This window comes from Equus quagga, chromosome 12 (genome assembly GCF_021613505.1).
Source record: "Equus quagga isolate Etosha38 chromosome 12, UCLA_HA_Equagga_1.0, whole genome shotgun sequence".
Taxonomy (NCBI): Eukaryota; Metazoa; Chordata; class Mammalia; order Perissodactyla; family Equidae; genus Equus; species Equus quagga.
Window position 1 is genome coordinate 18,779,348 of NC_060278.1, and position 27,119 is coordinate 18,806,466.

Consider the following 27,119-nt stretch of genomic DNA (forward strand, 5'->3'; position numbering starts at 1 on the left):
GCGCGCCGGGGCGGGCCGCCCGCTCTCGCACGGCTGGTCCGGCGCCTAGCTCCGGGGTCCGGATGAAGGCCGCCCCGCGCTTTTCAGTTTTTACACAGGCACTCGGGGTACGCCGTACAAAGTCGAAAACGGAGAGCGGAGCTGTACTGTGCAGGGGATGTTTCCCTCCCGTGCCTGTTCCTCAGCCACCTGAGCCCAACTGACCATTGGCCCGTTTCCTTCTCGCTACTCCCCTGCATCCAAGTTCTCAAACTGGCTGCACGTGGGGATCATCTGGAGAGGGTGCTTTTTGGCCCCACTCGCGGAGACTGATTTAATTGGTAGGGGTGTGACCTGAGAACTGGAATTTTAGAGCTCCCCAGGTGATCCTAGTGTGCAGCACGGTTTGAAACCACCGGTCTAGATCAGTGCGTCTCACACTGGAAAGGGCATAGAAATCATCTGAGCATCTTGTTAAAATGAACATTTGAATTAGGTAGGTCTGGGCTGGGACCCGAGGTCTGCACTTCTGATGAGGTTCCAGGCTGTGCCCGATGTTTCAGGGTCGGGGCCACACCTTGGTGGCAAGGCTGCGTGAGGCCCAGGTCCTCTCAGCAAGACAACTCCAGGAGTTCTCCACGGTCTCCACCTCACCCCGCCCCCATCCATTCTTCACACTGCATCCATGGTGACTCTTCTAAACAATCCAAAGCAGAAATCTTGGAAGGGTAAATTGCGAAAACTTCGCTAGAAAGCCATTTGACAGCTTAAGGATTTTTAAAATAAATTTATGTAAAAAATTACAAAAATATTTCAAAACATCATGTATAAATTTGAAATATTGGAAATAACATTAATTTGATTCAATTATGAAATACTGTATAGCCATTAAACATTATGAAACCTTTAGTACTGGGGAGGTGTTTAATACGTTAAGCAAAACAAACAACAAAAACCTATGAAATATACAGTTTCAACTGTGTAAGAAAAAATGTACTATAGGAAGATAAATATAAAATCTCTGGGGAGTGATTTCCTTTTTGACCTGTAGTTTTGCATATTTAACCATTTCTATAATGAGCATCTTAGCATCTTATTACCTTGCTAATAAGGAATAAAGGTCCTATCCAGCCTGTCACATAGAAGCCCCTTTGTGATATGGTGGTTCCTGTCCCCACTTCTCAACCTCATTGGTCATAATTTCCTCCTATTCTAATTGGTCACTTCCTCAAATATTACCTGTTTCCTGTCCCCAGGACTTTGGTCAATCCTGTTCTCTACGTAGAAAATGCCTACTTGTTCCCCATCTTTGCTAGGATTACTCCTACAGACCCTTTAAGACTTGGAGAGAGCCTCACCTCCCCCCAGGGCATCCTTCCCACAGCTTCTCCCACCCTCTCCTCCCCAACCGTACCCTTGGCCCCTCCTGTATGTCCTAACAGCACCGCATCAGCATCCATCCTTAACTGTTTCTTTCTTGGTTTTCCTTCAACCTCACTAGCCACTCTTTACTCCCATTTTTGGCTCCTTCTCCTCTATCCAACCTAAATGCTGGGGTTCCCCAGGAGCTGGCCCTGAGACATTTCTCTTCTGCCCTCTCCCTAAGTGACTGCCTCAATTCCCATGGGTTTAAAATATCATCTTTATGCTTAAGATTTCCAACTTTTTGTCTCCAGCCCTGACCTCTGCCTGAATTCCAGTCTTGACTACATATACAGCACCTAGTTGACGTATCCACTTAGGTGTTGCACAAACATATCAAATTGAACACACCCATAAAAATACCCTTGATTTTTGCCTCCAGACCTCGTCCTCTCCACTGGAGGCCCCCAAATTTTCTCATCTCACTACACTGGCAGCACCATCTACTCATGTGTTCAAGAAGGAAATCTAGGTGTCATCTTGATTCACCCTCTCTTCATTCTTTAACTCCATTTGCAAGTCGTGTCAATTCTCTGTTCAAAGTATATCTTGATTCGGCCTCTTTTCTCTACTACTACTGCTATTACCCTGGCACAGGCCGTCATTTCTCAACTGGAGTCCTGGCAAAAGCCTACCTGGTTACACTTCCACTACTGCTCCCCTCCAATCATTCTCCACATAGCTAAAAAGTGACCTTAAAACAAAGTGGAGGGGCCAGCCCAGTGGTGTCATGGTTAAGTTCACGCGCTCTGCTTCAGCGGCCTGGGGTTCACTGGTTCAGATCCCAGGTGTGGACCTACACACCAAGCCATGCAGTGGCAGGCATCCCACATATAAAACAGAGGAAGATGGGCACAGATGTTAGCTCAGGGCTGATCTTCCTCAGCAAAAAGGGGAGGATTGGCGGTGCATGTTAGCTCAGGGCTAATCTTCCTCAAAAAAAAAAAAAAAAACCAAACATAAAGTGAAACATGTCCTTCTCCTGCTTTCAATACTTCCAAATGTACCTAGAATAAAATTCCAATCTTCCAATGGCCTACGTGGCCTCTGTGACCGGAACCCTGCCTCCCCAACCTTCCTTCGTGCCACTCTCCCCTTTACTCACTCTTCTCTACGACTTTATTCACTCATTCAGAAATCTCTGATTGTGCATCCCCTATGTGCCAGGCACTGTATATGGTGCTGGGAATGTAATAGTGGACAAGAAAGAAAAAGACTGTCCTCATAGAGCTTATAGCCTAGTGGGAGGAGCAGGTAACAAACAAGCAAGGAAATAACTTTAGGCAACTCTCAATTACTTCCTAGTTCAGAGGACAAGCTTCTTGCTTTCTTTACATGGCTACCTTCTTGCCTCTCAGCTTAAATGTCACTTCTTCAGAGGCCTCTCGTGGTCACCCTATCTAAAGTAGGTACCTCCTGTCTTTCACTCTCCTTTGCACCCTTAAATGCACTTATCAAAATTTACAGTTACCTTGTCTACTTTTTGGATCTTGATCAGTTTCAGTAAAAATTTACTGAATGAATGTATTAAGCTCTTTTGTAAATCAACTGTTTCCTTTGATTTTCTACTCTTGAATCTCACTACTTCCAGGGGATAATTAGGCCTTGTCTCTTATCACTGTGTCTACTATCAAGAACAGTAATTCGCAAAGTATGGTACAGGGACCCTGGGACCCTTCAGGAGGCTCATAAGTTCAAACTATTTTCATAATAATACCAAGGTGCTACCTGCCTTCTTTACTCTCCTTTCACAAGTATACAGTGGAGTTTTCCAGAAGTCACAGAACTTGGATATTCCAACAGATTGAATGAAGAAGAAGATACCAGAATAGAGCTATCTTCTTAAACTAGATATTAAAGAGATTTGAAAAAATATAAAACAATAACACTCTTGCCACTAAATTTTTGTTTGAAAAGTTATTTTTCATAAAAATGTTACTTATGTTAATATGCAATTCTTTTATTTAAAAATGAATGATTATTTAAAAAATCTCTTGGTTTTAATTTCTATATGGTAAATAACCACACACACACACACACACACACACATAACCAATATAAACACAAGCTCTTTAGCTTTGCAGTAATTTTTAAGAGTATAAAGGAGTCTTGAGACTAAAAAGTGTGAGGATCTCGGTAAACCCTGGCTCTAAATGGAGAGGGAAATCAAAAGCCACCAAGAGAGACACACTAGTGTCTTCAAGGGGACAATACAGAATTATGCTTCTACCTCCTAAGTTTTTCCCATAAAGATCACTGGAAACATGATTTCCAGAGGTCCATGGAGTGTCTCATCTTCCATTTAAATAAAATAATGCACACAGTGTGCTTAGAATAGTAAGCAATCAAGAAAAATTAAGTTTACAGGAAAAGCATCTGAGTATTAGTTCAAAATTCACCATTTATTTACTGTGAGACCTTGGATAAATTAACCTCTCTGAATCTTCTTCCACATCTGGAACACAGAAATAATAAAGGCCATATTACTCTCTACATATTGCAGCCACTCATGGAGCTGCAGGAAGATCACAATTAAAAGCAGGATAAGGACTTCAAGCAGATCAACAGTAGCAGAATTACAAATGTTAAACGGCTACTCACTGCTATTTTAGGAATCCTGACATTTTCCCATAGAACTTCGGGGCTCTGAAACTTTTTATCTCTAAAAACTCTCACACAGATAAAAGCTTTTCAGTTTGTGATGAAGTATTTTGTGGCCTCCCAAGACTTTCACAGTATTACATATAGGCAATTCTTTCTATTTTTATATTTGGCTCTGTCCTTTAGACAATATCAGACACGTAAATAGGCAAAATTATAATTTGATATAACCTTTTGCTGGTAAAAGTGCTGAAGTTTTTAAATATATATGTGACACTGAAAAGACAATTGGCAAGTGCATGAAAAGATTATCAAGATGGTCACAAAAAATATCTTAACAGTTGTTACTCTGGGTGGTAGCATATAGGATGTTTTATATTTTCTTTTTTAATTTTAATGTGAACATGTATCATTTTATAATCAGAACAATGTTAAAGCTATTTTCACCTTGAAAAATAAAAAAAACTAGAAAGTTTAATTGGCAAATCTTCTCCCAATTTAGAAGAAAAAACTTAACATCTGAAGATATAAGAAAATTTGGGAGAAACACTTCATTAGGCAACAAAGCACTTTTGATGACAATTTCAAGTTTGATATGTTTGGAGGAAAAAATTATGCAAAGCTGACCAATCAAGTCAGAAGTAGTGGTATTCCTTTCCTTTTTTATTGTGTTTCTAAACAAACCATAAAATATGCAAAAGATATACTTACTGGCTATTGTCCTGTAGAATACAAAGATGGCACTGTTATGTTTTCTTCCATATAATTCACTTATTCAATAGACATTTACTGACACCTAAGTTCAGGTATTGTCCTAGGGGCTGGGGCATAATGGTGACTAAGACTGGCAGTCTGCTCTCACAAAGCTTAATAATCTAGTGGAGAAAGCAGTCAAATAAGTATTACATGGATATGGAAGAAAATCAAACTCTTGAATAAATCCTTATGATATTTTAGGCTATAAGTTTCAATAATCTACCTCAGGGGTTGACAGACTTTTCCCGTAAAGGGCCAGACAATATTTTAAGCTTTGTGGGCCACACAGTGCTACAACTACCCAATTCTGCCATACAGTGGGAAAACAGCCACAAACAATACGTATACTTTGGAGTGTGGCTATATTCTAATAAAATTTTATTTACAAAACTAGGTCTAGGGTAGAACTGATAGATCATTGGCCATAGTTTGCCAACTCCTGATCTAGATCAAAGAGCTAACAATAGCTACAAAATAAAATGCTAAACGACTTTTCCAGAGCATAACTGAAAGCATTTAGACTCAGCAGTTCAACTACTAGTTCAGCTGGTATTTTCCTATTTTCTGAAAGAGCTTAATGGCTTATACATATCTTTATTTTATTTCAAACAAAGAGAGGGAAAAATTCCTTCTCAAGGAAAAGATCCTAAGAAGTATTCAGTCTTAATCAAAAGGGTATAAAACAGCACAGTTTTTAAATTTTACCACCGAATAAAGCTATTTCCTCTTCTCAAGTCTGCTGGGAAATAACGAGAGAAATGATAGACAATCCTCTCTTGGTAATAAAATCCTGAGTCTCATGGTCACTGCTCACCTCCCAGCTCTTCCCTCAATACACAGATCAGCTGTCCTGTTTTACTTAGAGGATAAGCTTTTTCATTAGTAACCCACTGAGCATCTCAATGCACTAGTGAATGCTCTCTGACAAAATGAACATGGCTAGCCCTCTCTTCAAAACACACAAAAAATCTTTTAATTTCAAAAGAAAACATGTTTGTTAGAAAGAAAAACCAAACCAAATAAAATCAAAAAAGTCAAAGCGCCTCTGGTGTCTAGCCTTCTACCCTTTTCTCTGTGTGTGTCACATGCATACCTTGGAAGAATTGTTGAGTTTGAGTTTACTTTTTGCTTTTAAGCAAAAACGCCATCTTTGCACATGGTTCTGCGATTGTTTTTCAATTAATATCAAAAACTTCACATTTTTCTCTTAGTTAACTATCTAATAAGAATTAATAAAAGATTTAAAACTAGAAGTTATAGAAACAAAAAATTTTAAAACGTTAATTTTCCAGTAAAATTTCCTTCACTCCGCTTAAACAATTTAATTCTAGAAAGCTTCACGATAGAAAAGTTCCTTATATTTCCACTAATCATGCTTCATCTTAAATGGAAAATAAAAAAAGTTGCAACACTTACCAATATATTGTAGTTTAACAGAAACATAGATAATACAGTTCATTCAAAAAGTATTTTATATATAAACATCACTTATAAACAAAACCAAATACAGTTGATATTCTAGTTCTAAAGGATCATGGTTTCCCTACAACACTAAGATGCCACCTCAACAGTGATGGCTTCACATCTTCCAGTCTCTTGATCTGTGCACGTCACGTGTAAGGATCCATCCCTAAACAAACGGAAAATAAATAACATTTCATAAGCTGATTTTATAAAAACAGGGAGACCTTAAGAAATTACTTGAGGACTTTTGAGTAAACGGGATAATTTTAATTTTTGAAAGAAGAGTATTAAGATAAGGAAGAGAAACAATTTCAGTGTCTTTAAATTTAGTATCATGTGCTATAATCAGGTATTTCTTAAAAATTTCCTCCTAGACCACTGATACAAAGTTGTATCCCTTTGACAACTCACGATGATAAAGATCTTAAGTCTAAGACATTATGCAAGCTCAGGATGCGTCATGCCGTTTTCAAGCTCAGGCCGAGGCCAAGCTACCTTAGTGAAATCAATATTCTTGCTAAGCACTGTTTATGGAATGAATTGTTAATATTAATTTGGAAATGAGTTACTTGTAAGACATAGTGTTATGGATGGACTGTAGTTAGAGAAATGGTAATAGTTGGATTTAATTAGTAATTTATTTCCTAGAGATTTTCTGTAGCAATTCTGAAATAAACTTATCCTTTCATAGGACAAATAATATCCCATGTAAACCTTAGAAAATGATATTTAAAATTGATAAATGTTATATCTCAAACTTGCATGGACCAGCTTTTTAGGCTGACTATACCCAAAATAATTAAAGAGTTCATAAAAAATTCAGAATGCAAGTGACTTGAGATATACTTTTCTTTGTAAAATATAGTAATTTTGCAGGGTAAAAATGTAATTCACTGATAAAGTCTTTGTAAGTTTTTAATAAATGATTTTCCTAGAATAACAATGGGTGAAGAATCAATAAACTAACAAAAAAAGGTCAAGTCTCAAAGTGAATTTTCTTAAAATCAGAAGTAGTTTAATTTTGTACCTTTTCATAGTAAGAACAGCTAATATATCACGTAATCCATTTTCCTTTTTATCTAAATCCTGGAGTACAACCTGTTTATGCAAAAATAATACAAAGATAATTCAAATACAAATACAAATAATACAAAGATAATATGTCAAAGTACTTTGACATATTAATAAATTGATACATCAATTATTCCAATGGACCAATTCTTACTTATTACTGAAATAAACCTTTTAAATTAGGGCAGTTTTCAATTGTTCCACCATTTATCAGAATTGAGAGAACAGGATTAAGCTTTCTTAACTGGAAATATCTCCTCTAGAAGGAGGGCATATAAGATAACTAATATATTTATCTCTCTTAAATGTCATGTCCTAGATTCAAGTGATTGTTTCTACGAAGCACTGTTTGTCTCAGAAAATAAAGACTGCTTTTCTTTTTGGTAATTAAGCCATTACCAGTAACATGTAAATTATATTTTGGGAAGCCTTCTATACTTACTTTTTAAAATTCAAATATTTTAAATACACTTGGAAAACTTATTTAAAAGAAACATGTGGCAAATTCTTTTGTACAACTGAAATTACATTTCTAAGTAAGAGATACTAATGAATTTACTATGAAATTCCTCAGTTTCCTAAAGAAAAGTATACCAGTAAACCAAGTTTGTAAGGGACCTTTTCCAATTTTGCCAATATCAAGTTTTAGGACCTTAGGCAAGCACCAAGTACCATGGTTTACTCATTTGTAAAATGAGGATGTTATAAAAGATCTCTAAAAGATTCTCTTCCAAATTCAGTGTTATGTGACTAACTCTTCTCCTCCTGGCATCTGTAAGTTAGGATACAGTGATAGCTGCAGAGTTTCAGAGTAGTATGTGGGAAGAAAAGGTAATAAATGTACAAGCGAAAGAAAGTAAAGGAATATTAAAACTGCCATGTGAGTTTAAAATCTGGTGCATAGGAAAGTGCTTGTAACACAATATACAACAGAAACATCTAGAGGAGCTTTTGCAAACTTTACTAGTTGAAGGAGCCCTGATGCAGTAGATTCTAAGATGTTAAGTCTGAAGTGGAGCCCAGACGTTATGTATGTGTGTGTTTTCATTATTCTTCCGCTGAAATCAGAAAATAGGTATAAAGCTAAAGATACTACACATTCTCTTTTATCTAAATTTGTTCTGGTTTACTATAGAAGTAATTCATGCTCATGTCCTGTGTTGTTTGTAAAAAACTCAGTATAAAGTGTTAAAATGTAAAAAAAAAAACCCCTTAGTATCTTCAAATCCACCCACTGTTAAATTTTCTGAATACAGTTCAAACACCTATAGATATTTTCTGTATCTATGCATGGATATCTAAATATACACAACTACCCAAATACCATCACCCTCATATACACTCAGGCTCTCAATCTTTTTATTTAAACACAAATGACATCCTACTGTAAATACAGTTCTATCGTCCTTGTGTGTGTGCTGTAATGTAACTATAATTCTTGGGCATGTGTCCAGGCAAATAACATGGCTCCACCTCCCTTTATAAAGGATGTGGAGGACCATATAATATGAAATATGCATGTGGTATTTTGAAAAAGCAAACTTACCCTGTATCAGAGATAGCATGATATAATGGCAAGAGCATGGCCCCAGGAGTAGCTCAACCAAGAAAATAACAAGGTCTTTACTACCATGAGCCTGTTTCTAATCACCTATAAAATGCACATCATAATGTCTATCTTAAAGCATTTTGAGATTATGTTTATAAATGACCTAATACGGTTCCTACACTTAGCAAACAAAAAAATGTCATTTTCCCTGCCACTTATCTTATTACCCAGGAGGGTCAAGAGCACAGAGAAAAAGTATAAATATAAATTGTATTTTGTTTTTATTTTCCTGTAACTCTTTCAAATTAAAATTGCCTATTTCTTCTCTCTTTCAAAAATGAAGTAGAAGTAATCCATTCACAAAAATGTCTTAGATGTCCTATATACATTTTATGTTAATTGATGTTAAACTGAGTCTAATCCAGAGGAAAAACTAAACAGTTTCATGTGACTAATTCATCATCCAATTTTGTATACTCACCTGTGCAAATTTGTTTTCCTCATTTGCAGAGTTTTTTCCCTCAGACTCGTAGAGTTCAAGGCACACCGAAGATATACTTCCAGGGGCTTGTAACGTGTGTTGTCTACGAGCTGGCAAAGGGGTCCCTGATGGAAACAGTACTGTGAAACTGTTGGCTCCTGATGCATCAACTCCCTAATAAAGAGGAAGAAATATGCATATCCTTTGATATCTACCAGTATAATTTTAAAAAATCACTCCTATTATAAATATAATATATATTCCTTGTTGATAATCTGGAAACTACAGATAGGCAAAGAGAAGAAAACAGAAATGATCCTAATCTCAACCCATTATTTAAAATTAAAATGTAACGTATATTTTTCTTTCTGTATTAGAAACTTATGATTAAAATTACAGTTAGTTAAGAAATTAACATGGTAAATACTAACTAAAAGAATATAAGAAACTTATTAATAGTAAAACTATAAATCTAAATTTAAAATTTTTACCAGTATACAAAGTTTTATTGTAAAAACATGGTACATATGAAAACTTATGGCAATAAATTTATACTACTTTTATGGAAAAGTAAAGAAAAGCTAAACATACCTTGACTAAAATGTCTTTGGCTGAACACTCTATCTTAAGAGAGTCTTCCACTAAAAGGTTTTCCTTCCCAATAAGAATTCCTGCTTCTATAGCTGCACCAATAGGGATAACCTCATCAGGAGGGATAGAATTTAGAAGCTCGACAGCTGGGAAAAGGTCTTTAATCAGTTGCTGTAGCCTTGGGATTCGAGAAGACCCTCCACAAAGGACAACCTAGAAAATAAAAATAATTTTCAGTTTTTTACTTTTAGAACAACGGTTGTTTCCCAAAATTAAGTGTAATAGGCTGACCTATCTTCATCACATGTAATGGTAAAATATAAAAAGCCCCATTTTAACATATTATATGTTATACTTACCAAATAAATATATATAATCTGTATTTAACATATTGTAAATATTTAACATATCTTTTACTCATAACAAAATTCAAAATGAGAGATCTAAGTATTAGAAAATATAACATAGCAACATATATGTGGCTCATGATTAATACTGGGCATATAAAGCTTAACTACAAATATTCATGAGAATAGGAAATATTAATTAACATTTTGCACTATTCTAACATTTCTAGAAGAAATGTTTACATAAATCTTACAGCATTTTTGTGACAAAATAAATATGGCAATCCCTCTATGTGAAAACTATGCCACAGAATTTTTTCTTCACCATGGAAGAAGAATAATATTTTTGAGGAAAAAGATGTTTTAGAAAACTACATTTTAAGCTCTGGGTACCATATGATTAAATCTGTTGTCTCTGAAGAACTTCATATAAACTTGCTCCTTTATGAGCCTGTCTACACGTCTAGTGCACCAACTTTTCAGCTGCCACCCAAGGTTTTAGGCACCCAAATCACCTTGCTCTGATAGCCAACAAGGCTTGCATTTACAAGACCTATAAACTATAGCAAATAAAGAAGCAGTCTCTAAATGGGTGCAGGAGAAGCCCCGTGGCCATATACCTGAGCTCAGTGCAGAGACAGGCAAAAACACCTATCTCCCAGTTTCTCCCTAGAAAGGATTTGGCTACATACCTTCCCAGCTGCTGCCTGAGGGTCCAGGTACAAATCAGCCTGCATCTAGGTGCTCACTGCGATCTTCCCCTGTGTGACACTGATGGGTCTTGGCACCCTCTCAACTACTGGGAGCCACTAAGAACAAAGATGGTGTCTTGGACAATCACAAAGGTTTGAGAGACAACCAGAAGCTGGGGTTGGGCTAACTGATGAAGTTCATGTCCCACACAAGGCCATGCTGACAAGACTGGAAGGGGTATCTATTTTATCTAATGCACAGAAACCAATTGAGAGTCAAGATAAATGGAGAAGCAAGGGAATATGTTCCAAACAAAAGAACAAGATAAATCTCCAGAAACCAATTTTAATGAAACGGAGATAAGTGATTTACCCAAATGAGTTCAAAATAACAGTTATACAGATGCTCACCGAGGTCAGGGGAGTAACGCATGAACAAAATCAAAATTTCAACAGAGACAGAAAACATAAAGAAGTACTAAAGAGAAATCACAGAGTTGAAGAACACAATAACTGACCTGAAAATTTTAATAGAGGGGTTCAACAGCAGACTAGATCAAGTAGAAGAAAGGATCAATGCACTTGAAGACACGGCAGTGGAATTCACCCAATCAGAGGAGCAAAAGGAAAAAAGAATGAAAAAGAGTGAAGATATGTTAAGAGACATATGGGACACCATCAAGTAAGCTAATATTCACATTACAGAGCTCCCAGAAGAAGAGAGAAAGGGGCAGAAAAGTTATTCAAAGAAATAATGGCTGAAAACTTCTCTAATTTGAGGAAAAAACAGACATCCAGATTCAGGAAGCCCACAAAGTACCAAACAAGATGAATCTAACAAGACCCACACAGAGACACATTATAATTAAATTGTCAAAAGTTAAAGACAGAGAGAATCTTAAAAGCAGCAAGAGAAAAGCAACTTGTTACATACAAGGGAATCACCATATGACTATAAGCACGAAAAAGGAGAACTAGAGGCCAATATCGCTGATGAACATAGATGCAAAAATTCTCAGCAAAATTTTGGCAACCCAAACTCAGCAATTCTTCAAAAGGATCATACATCACGATCAAGTGGGATTCACAGCAGGGACACAGGGATGGTTCAACATCCACAAATCAATCAATGTGATATACCACATCAACGAATTGAGGAATAAAAACCACATGATCATCTCAATAGATGCAGAGAAAGCATTTGACAAGATCCAACAGCCATTTATGATAAAAACTCTTAACAAAATGGGGATAGAAGGAAATTATCTCAACATAGTAAAAGCCACATACGACAAACCCACAGCCAACATCATACTCAATGGGCAAAAACTGAACACCATCTCCCTGAGAACAGGAACGAGACAAGGATCCCCACTATCACCACTCTTATTCAACATATTACTAGAGGTTTTGGCCAGAGCAATTAGGCAAGAGAAAGGAATAAAAGGAACCCAAATAGGGAGGAAAGAAGTGAAATTCTCGCTGTTTGCAGACAACATGATCTTATACATTGAAAACCCCAAAAAATCCATTAGAAAACTAAGAGAAATAATTAACAACTACAGTAAAGTTGCAGGGTACAGAGTCAACCTACAAAAATCAGTTGCTTTTCTATACTCCAATAATGAACTTACAGAAAGAGAACTCAAAAATATAATTCCATTTGCAATCGCAACTAAAAGATTAGGGGCTGGCCCAGTGGCACAGTGGTTAAGTTCGCATATTCCGCTTCTCGACAGCCCATGGTTCAATGGTTCGGGTCCTGGGTGGGCACATGGCACCGCTTGGCAACAGCCATGTTGTGGTAGGTGTCCCACGTATAAAGTAGAGGAAGATGGGCATGGATGTTAGCTCAGGGCCAGTCTTCCTCAGCAAAAAGAGGAGGATTGGCGGTTGTTAGCTCAGGGCTAATCTTCCTCAAAAAAAAAAAAAAATAAATAAATAAATTAATTAATTAAAGTACCTAGGAATAAGTTTAACCAAGGAGGTGAAGGACTTATACAAAGAAAACTATAAGACATTACTGAGAGAAATTGATAATGACTTAAACAGATGGAAAGAGATTCCTTGCTCATGGATTGGAAGAATAAACATAGTTAAAAGGTCCACACTACCCAAAGCAATCTACAGATTCAATGCAATCCCTATCAGAATCTCAATGACATTCTTCACGGAAATAGAGCAAATAATACTAAAATTCATATGGGCCAATCAAAGACCCCGAATTGCTGGGGCAATCCTGAGAAAAAAGAACAAAGCTGGAGGTATCACAATCCCTGACTTCAAAATGTACTACAAAACCACAGTGACCAAAACGGCATGGTACTGGTACAAAAACAGGCACACAGATCAATGGAACAGAACTGAGAGCCGAGAAATAAAACCATACATCTACGGTCAGCTAATCTTCAACAAAGGTGCCAAGAACATACAATGGAGAAAAGGTAGTCTCATCAGTAAATGGTGTTGGGAAAACTGGACAGCCACATGCAAAAGAATGAAGGTAGAGCACTATCTAACACCATACACAAAAATAAACTCAAAATGGATCAAAGACTTGAAGATACGACCTGAAACTATAAAACTCCTGAAAGATAATATTGGCAGTATACTCTCTGACATCAAACTAAAAAGGATCTTTTCAAATACCACGTCCTCTCAGACAAGGGAAACAAAAGAAAAAATAAACAAGTGGGAATTCATGAGACTAAAGAGCTTCTACAAGGCAAAAGAAACAAGGATCAAAACAAAGAGACAACCCACCAATTGGGAGAAAATATTTGTGAATCATATATCTGACAAGGGGTTAATCTCTATAATATATAAGGAATCCACATAAATGAACAATAAAAAAGCAATCAACCTGATCAAAAAGTGGGCAGAGGAGATAAAGAGACATTTTTCCAAAGAAGATATATAGATGGCCAATAAATACATGAAAAGATGTTCAACATCACTAATCATCAGAGAAATGCAAATCAAAACTACACTAAGATACTACTTTACGCCTGTTAAAATGGCTATAATCACTAAGACTAAAAATAACAAATGTTGGAGAGGGTGTGGAGAGAAGGGAACCCTCACACACAGCTGGTGGGAATGCAAACTGGTGCAACCACTATGGAAAACAGTATGGAGATTCCTCAAAAAACTAAAAATAGACCTACCATATGACCCAGCTATCCCACTACTGGGTATCTACCCAACCAATTTGAAATCAACAATCCAAAGTAACAAATGCACCCCTATGTTCATTGTAGCACTATTCACGATAGCCAAGACATGGAAGCAACCCAAGTGCCCACTGACCGATGACTGGATAAAGAAGATGTGGTATACATATACAATGGAATACAACTGCGTCAGATCAAAAGAGAAATTCATCCCATTTGCAATAACATGGAAGGATCCAGAGGGAATTATGCTAAGCGAAATAAGCCAGACTGAGAAAGACAAACACCAGATGATTTCACTCATATGTGGAATATAAACAAGTACTGGGACAAAGAAAACAGTTCAGTGGTTACCAGGGGAAGGGGGGTGGCAGGGGCACTGGGGGTAAAGAGGAGCACCTATGTGGTGACAGTCAAGAAATAATGTTCAATTGAAATCTCACATTGATGTAAACTATTATGAACTCAATAGAAAAAAAAAGATTGCAGTAAATGACAGTTACTGTTCTGATTATATAAAGCATTTGCACAAATAATTTTTTTAAAAATAATAAGATTTAAATGATTAAACAGGCAAAGATATGAAATTAATATTTACATACAAGGAAATGCAAAATTAAATAAAAATTTAAAAAATCCTCTAGTAATCAATAAAATATAAAGCAAAAACCTATCTTTTTTCAATTATTCAATGGAAAATTCATCTTTGAATGATAAAACTCAGAGTCAGCAAGGTAAAATGTATATTCTTAGGTACTGCTGATAGGAGTACTGGTTAATCCAACTCTTTCGGTAAGTGACTGAAGGTAAAAACAATCTAAGCCAATTATACTCTTTAACACAATAATTCTACTACGGGAACCTATTCTAGGAAATAACACCAATATTGTGAAAGCCAATGTTCAAAAGATGGGCTTTTCTGGGGAAGGGGGAGACCCAACCTAGGTGTCCACAACAAAACAATGAAATAATCTATGGTGCCTTTCTTTTTCTAGAATATTAAGAATCTATTTAAAATTGTATTTATGAAGACTATGCAGTAATATGGGGCAAGGAATTGATTACAATATTATATAAAGAAAATAAAATTCAAAATTGTACATACAGATTAGATTAGTTAGAAATAATCCAAAATATAAGTGGTTGCCTTTTGGTATTTTCTAAATTTTCTCATATGAATACTTATTATTATTTTAATAATGTAAAAGAAAAAGTTTATATACATGTTAAATGAGTAGAAATAATCTTGAGGAAAAAAGAAAACATTACAAATCTGAATGTTTTTGAAAGTCTCAAAATATATTCTTATGCAAGCAGAGAGAAGCAGTATAGTACACTGATGGACAGCAGACTCGGGAACTACACTGAGTTAAATCCTGGCTCCTCCACTAACCACATGATCGCCAGGAAGTTATCTATCTCTCTGTACCTCAGTGCCTTCACTTACAAAATGGGGATAAGTAATAGTGCTTAGCTCAGAGTTGCCAGTGAGTATTCAACAAGTTTATCCATGTAAAATACATAAACAGGGCTTAGCACACAGCAAACATTCAAATATCTGTCAGTCTTTGCTTACATATTAAAAAATACACTAAAAGGATTTTTTTTTTTTGCTAGGAAACTGATATGTATATTTATATTACGAGAGCCATTAATCAAATTTAATCAATTTTCCTTACTCATTAACACAAGCTCAGAAAATATTTAAATTCATAAAAATATTCTTTCAGTACCAAGGGATTATATTCCTTAAATTCCATGTCTGAAAATACTCCTAAAATAAATGATAAAAATATAAAAAGTATTACCTTGTTGATATCATCTGCTGTAAATCCACTTTGTTCTAAGAGTTCTCTGATTGCTTCTATACACTTATTAAAAAGTGGAGAACAGAGAAGTTCAAATCTTGCTCTGTATACACACACACACACACAGACATACACACACACAGAAGAGAGACAGAGAAAAGGCTTAGTACAATTAAACATCTTAAGACATCTTTTGCTTTTGAAGAATAATACCAAAACCTAAACTGATGGTTCTCTTAAGAATAGGTTTATGATCAGAACAGGATATTTAACACCCAGCAGTGCAATACCACTGGGGGGAAAACACCTAAGTTATTCATCTACAAATATATGAAGACATTTAACATCAAGTTCAGGTGGGAGACTCTTACCCATGGCCTACTTATAATCTTTCAATAAACCTAAAAATAAATATTAAATGTGTGGCATTCCCAACCATAAATCCACTAATCTAAATCAAACCATCATTCAGAAGTTTTTTTGCTATTTTTACAAATGTTAGAGTTTTAAAAATTATTTCTCATTATTTTTCATTATAATCTGAGACTGTTCCGTACATAAGTTTAGTTCTTATGCACTGCTTAAGATGCTTGAATGCTAGCATACAATTTCAGGAAAGATCTTACATATGTTCATGAAAAATGTATTCCCTAATTTCATATTGAGTTTCTTAAATGTAGATGACTCAATTTTAAATTTATTTGTGCTATCTCTAGATACTGAAACATACTTTATTCTTGAAATCTTTGTGATACAGACAAAATTTCCTAAATGAGAAATTACAAATACTATTTCATTCTTGATAACTGGTATGAATAAGCACACATATACTTAGTACTTGGACAAACTTAGCACTAAGTCAGGAATTCTAGAAATAGAAGAAATATCAAGGTCTCCGCCCACAGAGATTTCAATTCAATGTAACACCTTTTTGTCTTTTGGGTTGTAGCTTCAAATTTCTCTTAACACTGCTAAAACAGTACTGTCTAATAGAATTTTCTGTGAGCCACTAGCCATATGAGGTTATTGAGCACTTGAATTGTGGCTAGTGTTACAAAGTAACTGAAGTTTTTGTTATTTCTAATTAATTTAAATTTAAATAGCCACAGGTGGCTAGTGGCTATCATATTGGGCACACAGATCTAGAGTCTTTAGGAAAGCCCAGGGAGAGTGAAGAAGCTGAACTACAAAGGCCAAATGAAGAGAGAATTTAAGCAAATAAAGTCTGGAAAATCCTAAAAATAATACAATACTGTAATTCTGGAAATTTTCACTATGTTTGCAAGTTACTTGTTAGATTGTTGGGAGGTTTAAATAGTTTAGTTAATGGTAGCTATTATTATTGTTAGTAACATGTAACACAAAATGATAGGGCAACGTCCTCCCTTTGGACTTTCTGGGTAAAGGGGCAATCACTCGTAAACAATGTTTGGGATTACGTAAAAGGTACAGGCATTAAAAACAATTTTATGCACATTAAACCTGAGTTTACTAAACGTCATAAAAGCTATGAAAATTTAAAATGTTGACAATGGATGACAGAGCAAACAAAACCAAGACAGATATCAATCTTCAGTATGGTGTGACAGTTACAGAGTATGAACTCTGGAGTCAAACTGGCTGGGTTTGAATCCCAGGCCCATCACTTCCTAGCTGTGTAACCTTGCGCAAGTAATGAAACCTCTCTGTGTTTCAGCTTCCCCATGTGTAAAATAAGGGAAACAACAACAGTACTTACCTCACTGGGTTGTTATGAGATTTCGTGAGTTACTACATAGCAATACTTAGACTACAGCGTGCCATGCAATGTTAACTATTAAATTACGGGAAGCAACCACTGAAACATGTGCAAGCCCCACATCGAATTGTAGCAACACCGAACTAGGACTATACAGGTGGGACTGCAATTGAGTAAGAGAAATCTGAAAATCTCAAACTTCAAGTCTGCTCTCACTCTTCTTTAAAAACTCTAGCATGCCTTTTTCACACACTGCTATTTGTAGCTGTTAAATAACAGGGCAAGCAGTCACAACTGATGTCATCAAAACCATATCACAATCACAGGTGATATCATCAAAATAGATGTAACTGGGAACAGCTGACAAAACTGTACTCCAGAAGTAAAGACAGGAAAGCTCTCCTTTTATAGATGGCTAATAATCTCAAATGAACAAAAAAAAAAACCAAAAGTGAGAAAATCACACCTAAATGTGAAGGCACTTGGAATTTTTTTTTAAGTTTTCTGAACTTTAGTTTTACCTGGACACATTGCAGTCAAAATCTTGACCTTCATATAATGAGTCAAGGAAACAATTGGCACTCCCCAAGGTTGACAGAGAGTGCTTTGCAATGTCAGCACTGTTCATCAATTTCATCATGGCTCGGGCATTTCCTCTCACGTCATGTTTGAAGGATCTAAATTAAAAACAGTCTTTGAAGTTTAAAAATTACTAGGTCATTTAGAATTTATTATAGCTAAAATCTGGGTAATAATAAGCTCATGAATCAATTATTAATACCAGGTTTTAGTGTCTGGCTTCAAATCTCCAAAACTTCTAAAGAAAATTCTCTGCAATTAAAAGAAGGGTATCCTCAAGAAAAATGAATAACCAATATACTTAATAGTTGGAATTGCTGCACCACGTAACTGTAAGAATAGAATGTACTTTGAAGAAAGCAGAGCAGCAGTCACCTTTTTGCAGAGGAGACAAGTGGAGGCTGAAGGAGATCTACGTAACTGGGTCAGGTTTCATATCTCACCCTTTACAATCGCAGCACAATCACTGTTTAAAATGGTACAAAATCATCTGTCCAGCATTCAAAAAACCAAAAAGTGCTTCTTCAAAGACATTTGATGCATAAAAAATATGTAAAATTACAGTTCCTTTATCTCCAAGATGAGTTAATTGTTAAAACTGCTTTCTAAGCAGTGATTAATGACTATTTCTAGACATGTTTAATAATCGGAATTGTTAGTAAAATTAACAATGCCTGACCTGACTTGAAACACCTTTATAATAAAAAGCAATATGTCTTTATCCAAGTGAGAAATTATCACTTTTTCAATACTTTTTAACCCAGTCAGTTTATTCAAACTTATGAAAATAGTTTCAGCTACTTTTTTTTAGAGCAACCATGTTCAAAACATAACCTTTACCTATTTGACTCTTGATGTGCCAAACAGGATTTTGAATGGAATTCAAATTCCATTTTGAATTTTGAAATGGAATAATTACATCCAGTAACAAAACTAAAGTATTCCTTGCAGCAGTAGATTAGTAATTAAATAAACACTTCATAAGACATTAATTCCCTGGAATGTGGCTCTAACACAAGGTAATCCTTCTCAGATCTAAACTTTTAAAAACTGTTCAGAAGGTAGTGAGGCCTCACTGCCTGCACCCTCCTTTATCTACACATAAGGACTGCACCTGAAGAATTAAGAAATTGAACTTGAAATGCAAGTCCACACAGTTCAGTGTCTGGTGGTCCCTGATAGCAAGTGAAAAATCCAAGCACACTGCACTGGGCCACTTGGGCTCCTCTTCCTCAAAACTACCTGGATAGGACATTATAACTCTAGACACAAAAATATCCAGTGCACTGAAAATAACACATCGTCGTTTGAAGCAGGCAATTTAAAATAAATTAGGAAAAAAAATTTGAAGAGAAACTTCAATCAAAATATATGATCAAGTCCATTAATACTCACCGCTGAAACTCGGAAGCTAGATACTGCGCTAAGGTTTCTGTGAAATGTGTACCTCCAATGTTATCGTCAGTGTTTGTTGAAAGAACACGATAGATTCCACTGTTAACTTCCATGACACTGATAGATAAGGATGTTCCTCCAAGTTTAAACACCAAAATATTGCTTTAAAGAAAGATAACATGAGTGACAAGAGAATTAAAACATTTTAAAGCTAGGTCGGACCCTAGCAGTCACAGTTTAATCTCTTTAGATCACAAATGAGGAAAGTGACAATCTCCCATGAGCCAACTAAGTTGTCCACAGTCATCACCTAGTGAGGAATCAAGCCTAGAACCCACATCCTCTGATTCTAAGTCACAGTCCTTTTTCACTTGGTTGTGCTGGTAAAATTGGATTCTTCTGAGTAACTGGAGTTCAAACACTAACTATCCAAAGTAAATAAAGAAGAGATTTGTGATTACAGTGAATTGTAAGATAATTAAGTACAGAAATTGTCTTCTTATTGTCAAAATTACTACTGCAATAACACATCTATAAAAATAAAATAAGCAAAAATAGCAGCTAATTTCCTATGTATCAAATTCCTAATTTCTGATATTCTACATTTATCTAAAAATAATTTCCTAGTGATTTATACATATTATTTTCTTTACTCTGTGAGATATGAAGCAGATGAAGCAATTAGGGAAAACTAGCACATCTGAATTCATCTCTCTAACGTTGCATGTGTCAGGTCTGTTAAGAAAAGTTTGACAACTAAATTGGAGTATGTCTTCCTATTTCATTATCAAAAGACATCTTAAATCCCCATGCTGGATTTCCCCCATCTCCTGCCAATACAAATGTATATAAAAGTACTATTTCTAAATATGTTTAACAACTGGAATTGGTAGTAAAATTAACAGTGCCCTGGCCTGAGTTGGAACTTGGATGGGCTTATAAATTTCAAATCTTCCTCCAATAAAGGGACAAAACATGGATGATAAGAGAAGGGCAGGAAAGCTCAGTCTTCCCTTCCGTTACGTCCCTTCTCTGTCTTCCTAGGATATCTTTCTCATCTATTTGAAAAATTCTAGGGGAGAGTGTCGCTGTCTTTTCATCCAGAAAGGCTTGGAGCGACTGCATTATGTAACAATCCCTATTGACAGAACTGCTATAATTTAAAATGTTTTCTGCACTGGAAAACTTAAAGCTGCAAATACGGTTTTACCTTTTTCCAGTGGGGGAGTCTTGTCCAATTCCATAAGCCAGAAGAGCTGCAGATGGTTCATGGATTAACCGCAAAACATTAAACCCAGCAGCTCTGGCTGCTTCCCTGTGAACAATTTGCTTTCAATGAATTTAATATCACAATAGGTTCAAGTCTAAATTTTTAGAAATGCTCTGCTAAAGATTTCATGCAGTAGCAAATAAGATTTCACAAGTAAAACATGAAGGATAATGACCTTTAGAAGATAACAGAACACAAGAAATGGAAGTAAGTGTAAGAGTAGATCTTTTACTTAAAATAATAAAGTTCAGAGCTTATTTTCTTGACAAAGAAATTAATATGTATTTCTACTGAATAAGGAAAAGAAAGCTCTTAAAAATGCCCAAGCTTACTCACTTTAGAAAGAGATTACGACAAATTAAAAATACATTTTGGAATTTTCCAATTTCTTTAATTTAGCGTCACAGATTTTAACATCCCACAAGTTCAAGTAAATAAAGTAATCCTCTGCTCTAGATGCAACTTAGATGCTCTCCAAAGTCCCACATGGAACTCTATCTGCAGGCTCATCAACTACATTTGCATAGTGACCTATAAAAACTAAATCCAACTTTTTGATCAGATGTTAAGATCTAAGGTGAAGAAATAATTTCAAATACTTTCTAAAATTGCCTATTTTTATATAATTCCCACATAAACCTTAATTATATGAAACTAAGGTAAAGTGATTCATAAACATCAGCTTAACTTTGTAATTAAAAACACTTCCAATCAAAACAACTACGGTACATCTAATTTCATGTTCTCTTGGCATTTCGTAAAAGATAGGAAATATTAATGATCGTTACCATACTTTTTACCATACTATCTATATATTTAAATATAGACTTGTATTTACAAATACAATTTTATTGCCTAAGCTATTTTCAAATACAATTTTACCTTTTACTATATAGTGATATTATGAAATTTGTATTTCCTTTAACTAAGCAAAGAAGATAAACCCCATATTATACTTACCCAAGAGCGTTTTTTTGCTTTTCTCCAAAATCAAAGGGAACAGTAATAACTACATCATTTGCATCTGAGCCCAAGACAGAATGTGCTGTTTCTGTATATGAAAAAATACAAAAACAAATTCTGATGACACAAAAAGTCAAGTCATACTTTCTGAGGTTTATTAATTTCAGCCAAAGATCTTCTCACTATAAAGACTCTCTAATTCTTGCCCCACCCCACTGATTTTCTTCTCTTGCTCTCTTAAATCACGCAGTGCTTTTTGTGGTTTTGCTAGTTTGTGGACGTGGAACTAGGTACTTTCCAAAGAGCCTAGCTCTTAGGCTTCAAAGTTTCAACCATCTCCCAAATTAGACTGGTTCCATCGAGGATGAGCTTCTAACGTGTCAGTGTGAAGACGAAACGGCATAATCTTAGTTCAACACATTAAAAGGCTGCCGCCCGTCCCACAAGTTCACAACACAATTCCAGAGCTGAAGGGAGCCTTATAAATAACCTACTCCAGAATTTCCCAAACTGTTCCACAGCATGCCACTTAACTTCGAGTCTTCATCCAAAATGGTGACAAACCAGAACTACTTAATCTGCCTAAATAACTGCTGAAAGAGCACTGTCAACCTTGAAAAGAGACATTCAACATTCACTCTTCACCAAACTTATTTGGCCACGTTTTTTTTTTTTGGAGGAAGATTAGCCCTGAGCTAACATCTGTCACCAAGCCACCTCTTTTTTGCTGAGGAAGACTGGCCCTGAGCTAACATCCATGCCCATCTTCCTCTACTTTATATGTGGGACCCCTACCACAGCATGGCTTGACAAGCGGTGCCATGTCCGCACCCGGGATCCGGGCTGGTGAACCCCAGGCTGCCAAAGCAGAACACATGAACTTAACTGCTATGCCACTAGGCCGGCCCCTCACTTCATCTTAAGAAGTTTTGAAAATGCTAATCTGACTCAATCCACTTACATTACTTCTAGGAAAACCGAAGTTGGCGAGGGTAAGCCATTTAACCAAGGTCACATGCCAGTTAATGTTTAGGTCTCCTAAACTGCCCATCTGCTCATCACCTTGCTTCTCCCAAGGTAAAAAAAAATCTCTAACTTTTTTTTAAGGTCAAATTCTAAAAGATCTTCTCTTTTGCTCAATACCTTTCATTTTACTAAATATCAGTCTGGCAACATCTTCTGGGTTAACAAATTTTGTTTCTTCTCCAGTATCTATTTCATATCGTAATTTCCCATTTTTTTCAATGACCTATAAAGGAAATTGTGTTAAGTAAGTAATAATTTTAATAAAAAATAAAATTTCAAGTCAATATAATAGGTTATGATCATGGAAATTACTCTGTGTAACAGAGAAATAATAATAGAATCATACTCACTAAACATTTACTTTCCATGATGTATTTCTGAGCCTGCGGATCATCAGAGCTGTCCATAAAGACAGAGACAGTTAAGTATTAAAATCAGTATTGTTGATATATAAAGGTTAAAGAAGACTATATTTTTCAATACCACTGAACAAATATAAAAATATAAACCAAATCATTAAGTGGCTTAATATTAAGAGATCTTGAAGTATTACAGACAATAGGATTAAATGGATGCAGTATTTACAATAGTTATGGTAATTCTATTAAAGTATTAATCTCCACATTTGAAAATGAATAGCTTTTACTTCTGATCTTGCTATTAACAGATGCTACACACTTGAGGGTGATTTCTCCTAATAGCAATGATTTTCTCTCATATACTCTCACATCCGTGATCCTGAAAACCCAACCACTGATATGAAAAGGACAAAAGGAGATAAGATCGCAAAGTCAGGGCAAATAATACCTAACACCATCTTTGTTACTTGGCTTCTGAACATGAATCAACACAAAACCAAAGACTGAGCAGTATGCATGTTATCTTCGGAAAGGTGCAGAGTACTACAGGTAGATAGATCTATAATGTCCTGCACAAAGTAGGACTAATGTGTATGGCAATAAAAAAATTAAAACAATGGGTGTTACGTTGTTCAAAGTAGTAATACCAACTTATGCAGACTACAAAATGTTTTCACATCTATTACCTTATTTGACCTTCACAATTCTTAAGTGGGGTTAGCTTGGCAGGTATTATTTTACAGGTAACAGGTTCAGAGGGTCAATGATTTACAAGTTAATGAGGGGCAGAATCAGTACCTGATCCCAGATCTTCTCTATCAGGCTAGCATTGTTTACACTTTACCAGACTGCCCTGCAGTAAGATGGGAAATAACTAAAGTTCTTTTGCCCCTTAAGCAGGGATAAAAGTCTTTCATCCTTGGCTTAATTTCACCTAGAAATTAAGATGAAGTAGGCCTTTGCTAAACTCTTCTTCCAAGGGGCTGTGGCTATTCTGTTCAGAGACCAGTCTTAAATGTTTAGTAAGAGATGAAAATTAATAGTGGCTAATTGCTGAAGGGTTACTGAACATCTGAGAACCCTAAACTGTATAAGTAAGAAGACAAAAGGGGTTTAAGATGGACTAATTGGGCTTAGAACTCTGTCTGGAATACTTGCAGATTCCTCACACTTCCTTCTCTATCACCTACAAATTGATAGAAAGGAAATAGGTAAGTAGCTTGCCCAAAGTCACATGGCTAATTAATGGCAGAACTGACTGGAATATGCTTCTTTTAAACAAAGTTTAGTATTCTTTCCAATAAACGCCCCCTTCCTCCCTTTTCCTAAACGCAGTATTTAGACTACATTCTGGACATTTTATAAGTAAGAAAAAAAGATTAAGTGTGCTCATAGTAATTTTTTTTGCACCAATATTGTATCTTATGGAATTTACAGAACTCTTAGAAATGGAAAATTATTTCTCAACTGCCATGCAGAGGGCCTCTCTGAGATGAGGACAGAAAGCACACATAGCTCTTGGGGCCATCTACAGGAAAGACCCTAAGATTAGCTAGCAGAAAAGGAGAAAACAGAGAATGGAGATGACGACAAATGATCCCGGATATCGCCAGAAAGTAGCGGACTGACCCACAACTACATACAAGTAAAAACTTTATTTGTCCACACCAGGATTAAATTACTTAACAGGAAAAGAAAGGGTGGTGGCACGTAGGTATACAGAACACCTCATTTATGTCCCAGTCTTCAGGAGGCTGAGCGTTAATCCTACCATTGTACCACAACATTTACTAGCAATGCCATTTTCTACTCCTCCTCCTCCCTCTTTAAATGTCTCTTGCACAGTCAGCAGGCCCTCGGACCTGGCATACACCAGCACTCATGTGCCACAGGGTCTTCTCCCCACTTCTGTCACATTATGGTGCCTTCCACGTCTGAAAGCATTTTTACAAGCATCTGTTTATTTGACACTCACAACAGTCCTGTGAGGTAGGTAGCATAGTTATTAGTTTCCCACTTTATAGGTGAGGAACCTGAGTTACAGAATGCTGAAATGACCTGCCTGAGGATGGACAGGCAGGAATGGCTGGGCCTAGACTTCAGGCAGGACTTCTGGGCTTTTCTTTCATACAGCCTCCTCTTATTACAATATTTTGCCTATTTTTCTATTTATTTCTTTAAAACCTTTCCCTTTAGTTTTATTCCCACATTAAGGTTACTTCACCCACTGGATCTTCACAATGCTATCTCCAAAGTTTAACTCCACTTCTCTTCTTTAGCACTTCTCTTATCTTAAATAAATCCCTGCCTAGGTACTTGGCTACCATTAATAGATTAATATAGTACAGGCCTATCTCTCCTTCAAGTACTTCCCTGTTCTTCCAGAAAGCCCACCTATCTACATTAGCGTTATCTGGTTATGACTAACACATATCCCTCCATATAATGACCTAAAACAACTTGAGAAAATGCATTTAAGCCTTGAGAAAGGCTTAAAATCTCCATTTCAAGCCTTAGTATGTGCTCCTTTAAAGCAAGGAATCTATGTCTGGTGTGGTGCTGACAGAAGTCCATAAGTATATTAATAAATATCAATCCATAGAATATTTCCTTAAAATACAATTGTTACCAGAATTTCAAACATACATTAATATGCTACTATGACTGAAAATATTACAATTTAAGTTTCATTTTGCTTTTTTTTGTTATGCTACATCACATAATTTTTTTAGAACTGGAGCGTAATAAAAGTCACCTAGCGCAAATCTCTCACTTTAGAGATAAAGGAATTGACACACAAAAAGGGTAAGTGATTTGCTTAATGTAACAAAACTGTGACAAGATTAGAACCCAGAAGTTCTAACCAGATTCCAGTGTATCTGCCACACCAGCTGCCATCTACATCCATCACCCATTCATCAGGAGTAGCTTGCTTGCTTGCCAGCTGTTCACGCTTCCGTGTTCCCACTGTTGTTTTGACTATTTCTCTACCTATTCGTATTTCCAGCATTTTGGTAAGCACCCAAGCCTGCAAAATATAAACAGAACTTCTCCCAACATGCCCACACTTAATTCTTTTCTTTTTCAGCCTCTAGATTGAAAGAAATCTTTTTAAATTCAAAGGTTCCTATTTATATTTCCTGAAAGTACTGAATAAACCCTAAAATCCTTAAGTTAGTTTAATGATGGCCAGTAATGGCTTCCCTTCTACAGTAAATTGGAAATATGGCTCAACACCTTCATCTCCCAAAGGAAGTATGGGTGTTTTGGGGGCCAAAGGGCAGTATTTGTCGAGGGCTTGTGCCCAATAGGAGTCATCTGTTGCAGGCAGTCTTTATCCACACCACTCTCAGTTGTTCCCAAAGCTGTTCTCTTCCACTATGTGCCATTAACAAGGTACACCATGTGACAAAAAGTGACTTTGGAAAGTTTCCTAGCAGGAAAGTTTTCTAGGGCTTGCTTTCTGTAACATACTAGACAGAAAAAAGTCTAACAGAAAAGAACGAAATGAGCTAAAAGCATTTGGGAAACTGATAGAATCCAAATTGTTTCCACAACGTTCAAATGCAACCCAAACTTCAAGATATATAATTATGCATATAAAGGGACTCAAATAATACGGAATGCAAAGAATTTACTTACATTTAATATTTTATAAACAGCCAATATCTCATTAAATCAAAGATTACCAATATGAACCATAACACATGATTGTGGCTCCCTGTCAGTTCTGAACGATATTGTTATAGTGATAAGAGACTAAGAACTAGTAGAATGGAAAGACGGTTTGACTACTGAGTGCTTACTAGTAGGTATGTCATAGACAGAGCAGTGAAAGTACGAGATAAAGGTACA

At 36.0% G+C, this 27,119-nt stretch overlaps 1 protein-coding gene across 1 annotated transcript in view; it reads right to left on the reverse strand.

The window, feature by feature from the left end:
• Positions 1–4,644: 4,644 nt before the first annotated feature.
• Positions 4,645–27,119, reverse strand: part of HSPA14 (heat shock protein family A (Hsp70) member 14) — a 28,629-nt gene continuing 6,154 nt past the window's right edge. The window contains exons 4-14 of the mRNA XM_046678333.1: positions 23,256–23,304; positions 23,023–23,128; positions 21,877–21,967; positions 20,857–20,961; positions 19,647–19,808; positions 18,194–18,349; positions 15,935–16,037; positions 9,915–10,127; positions 9,324–9,497; positions 7,250–7,320; positions 4,645–6,388 (exon numbers count right to left, since the gene is read on the reverse strand). Coding sequence (XP_046534289.1) covers positions 6,310–6,388; positions 7,250–7,320; positions 9,324–9,497; positions 9,915–10,127; positions 15,935–16,037; positions 18,194–18,349; positions 19,647–19,808; positions 20,857–20,961; positions 21,877–21,967; positions 23,023–23,128; positions 23,256–23,304 — 1,309 coding nt within the window. The 3' untranslated portion in view covers positions 4,645–6,309. The remainder of the gene's footprint in view (positions 6,389–7,249; positions 7,321–9,323; positions 9,498–9,914; positions 10,128–15,934; positions 16,038–18,193; positions 18,350–19,646; positions 19,809–20,856; positions 20,962–21,876; positions 21,968–23,022; positions 23,129–23,255; positions 23,305–27,119) is intronic.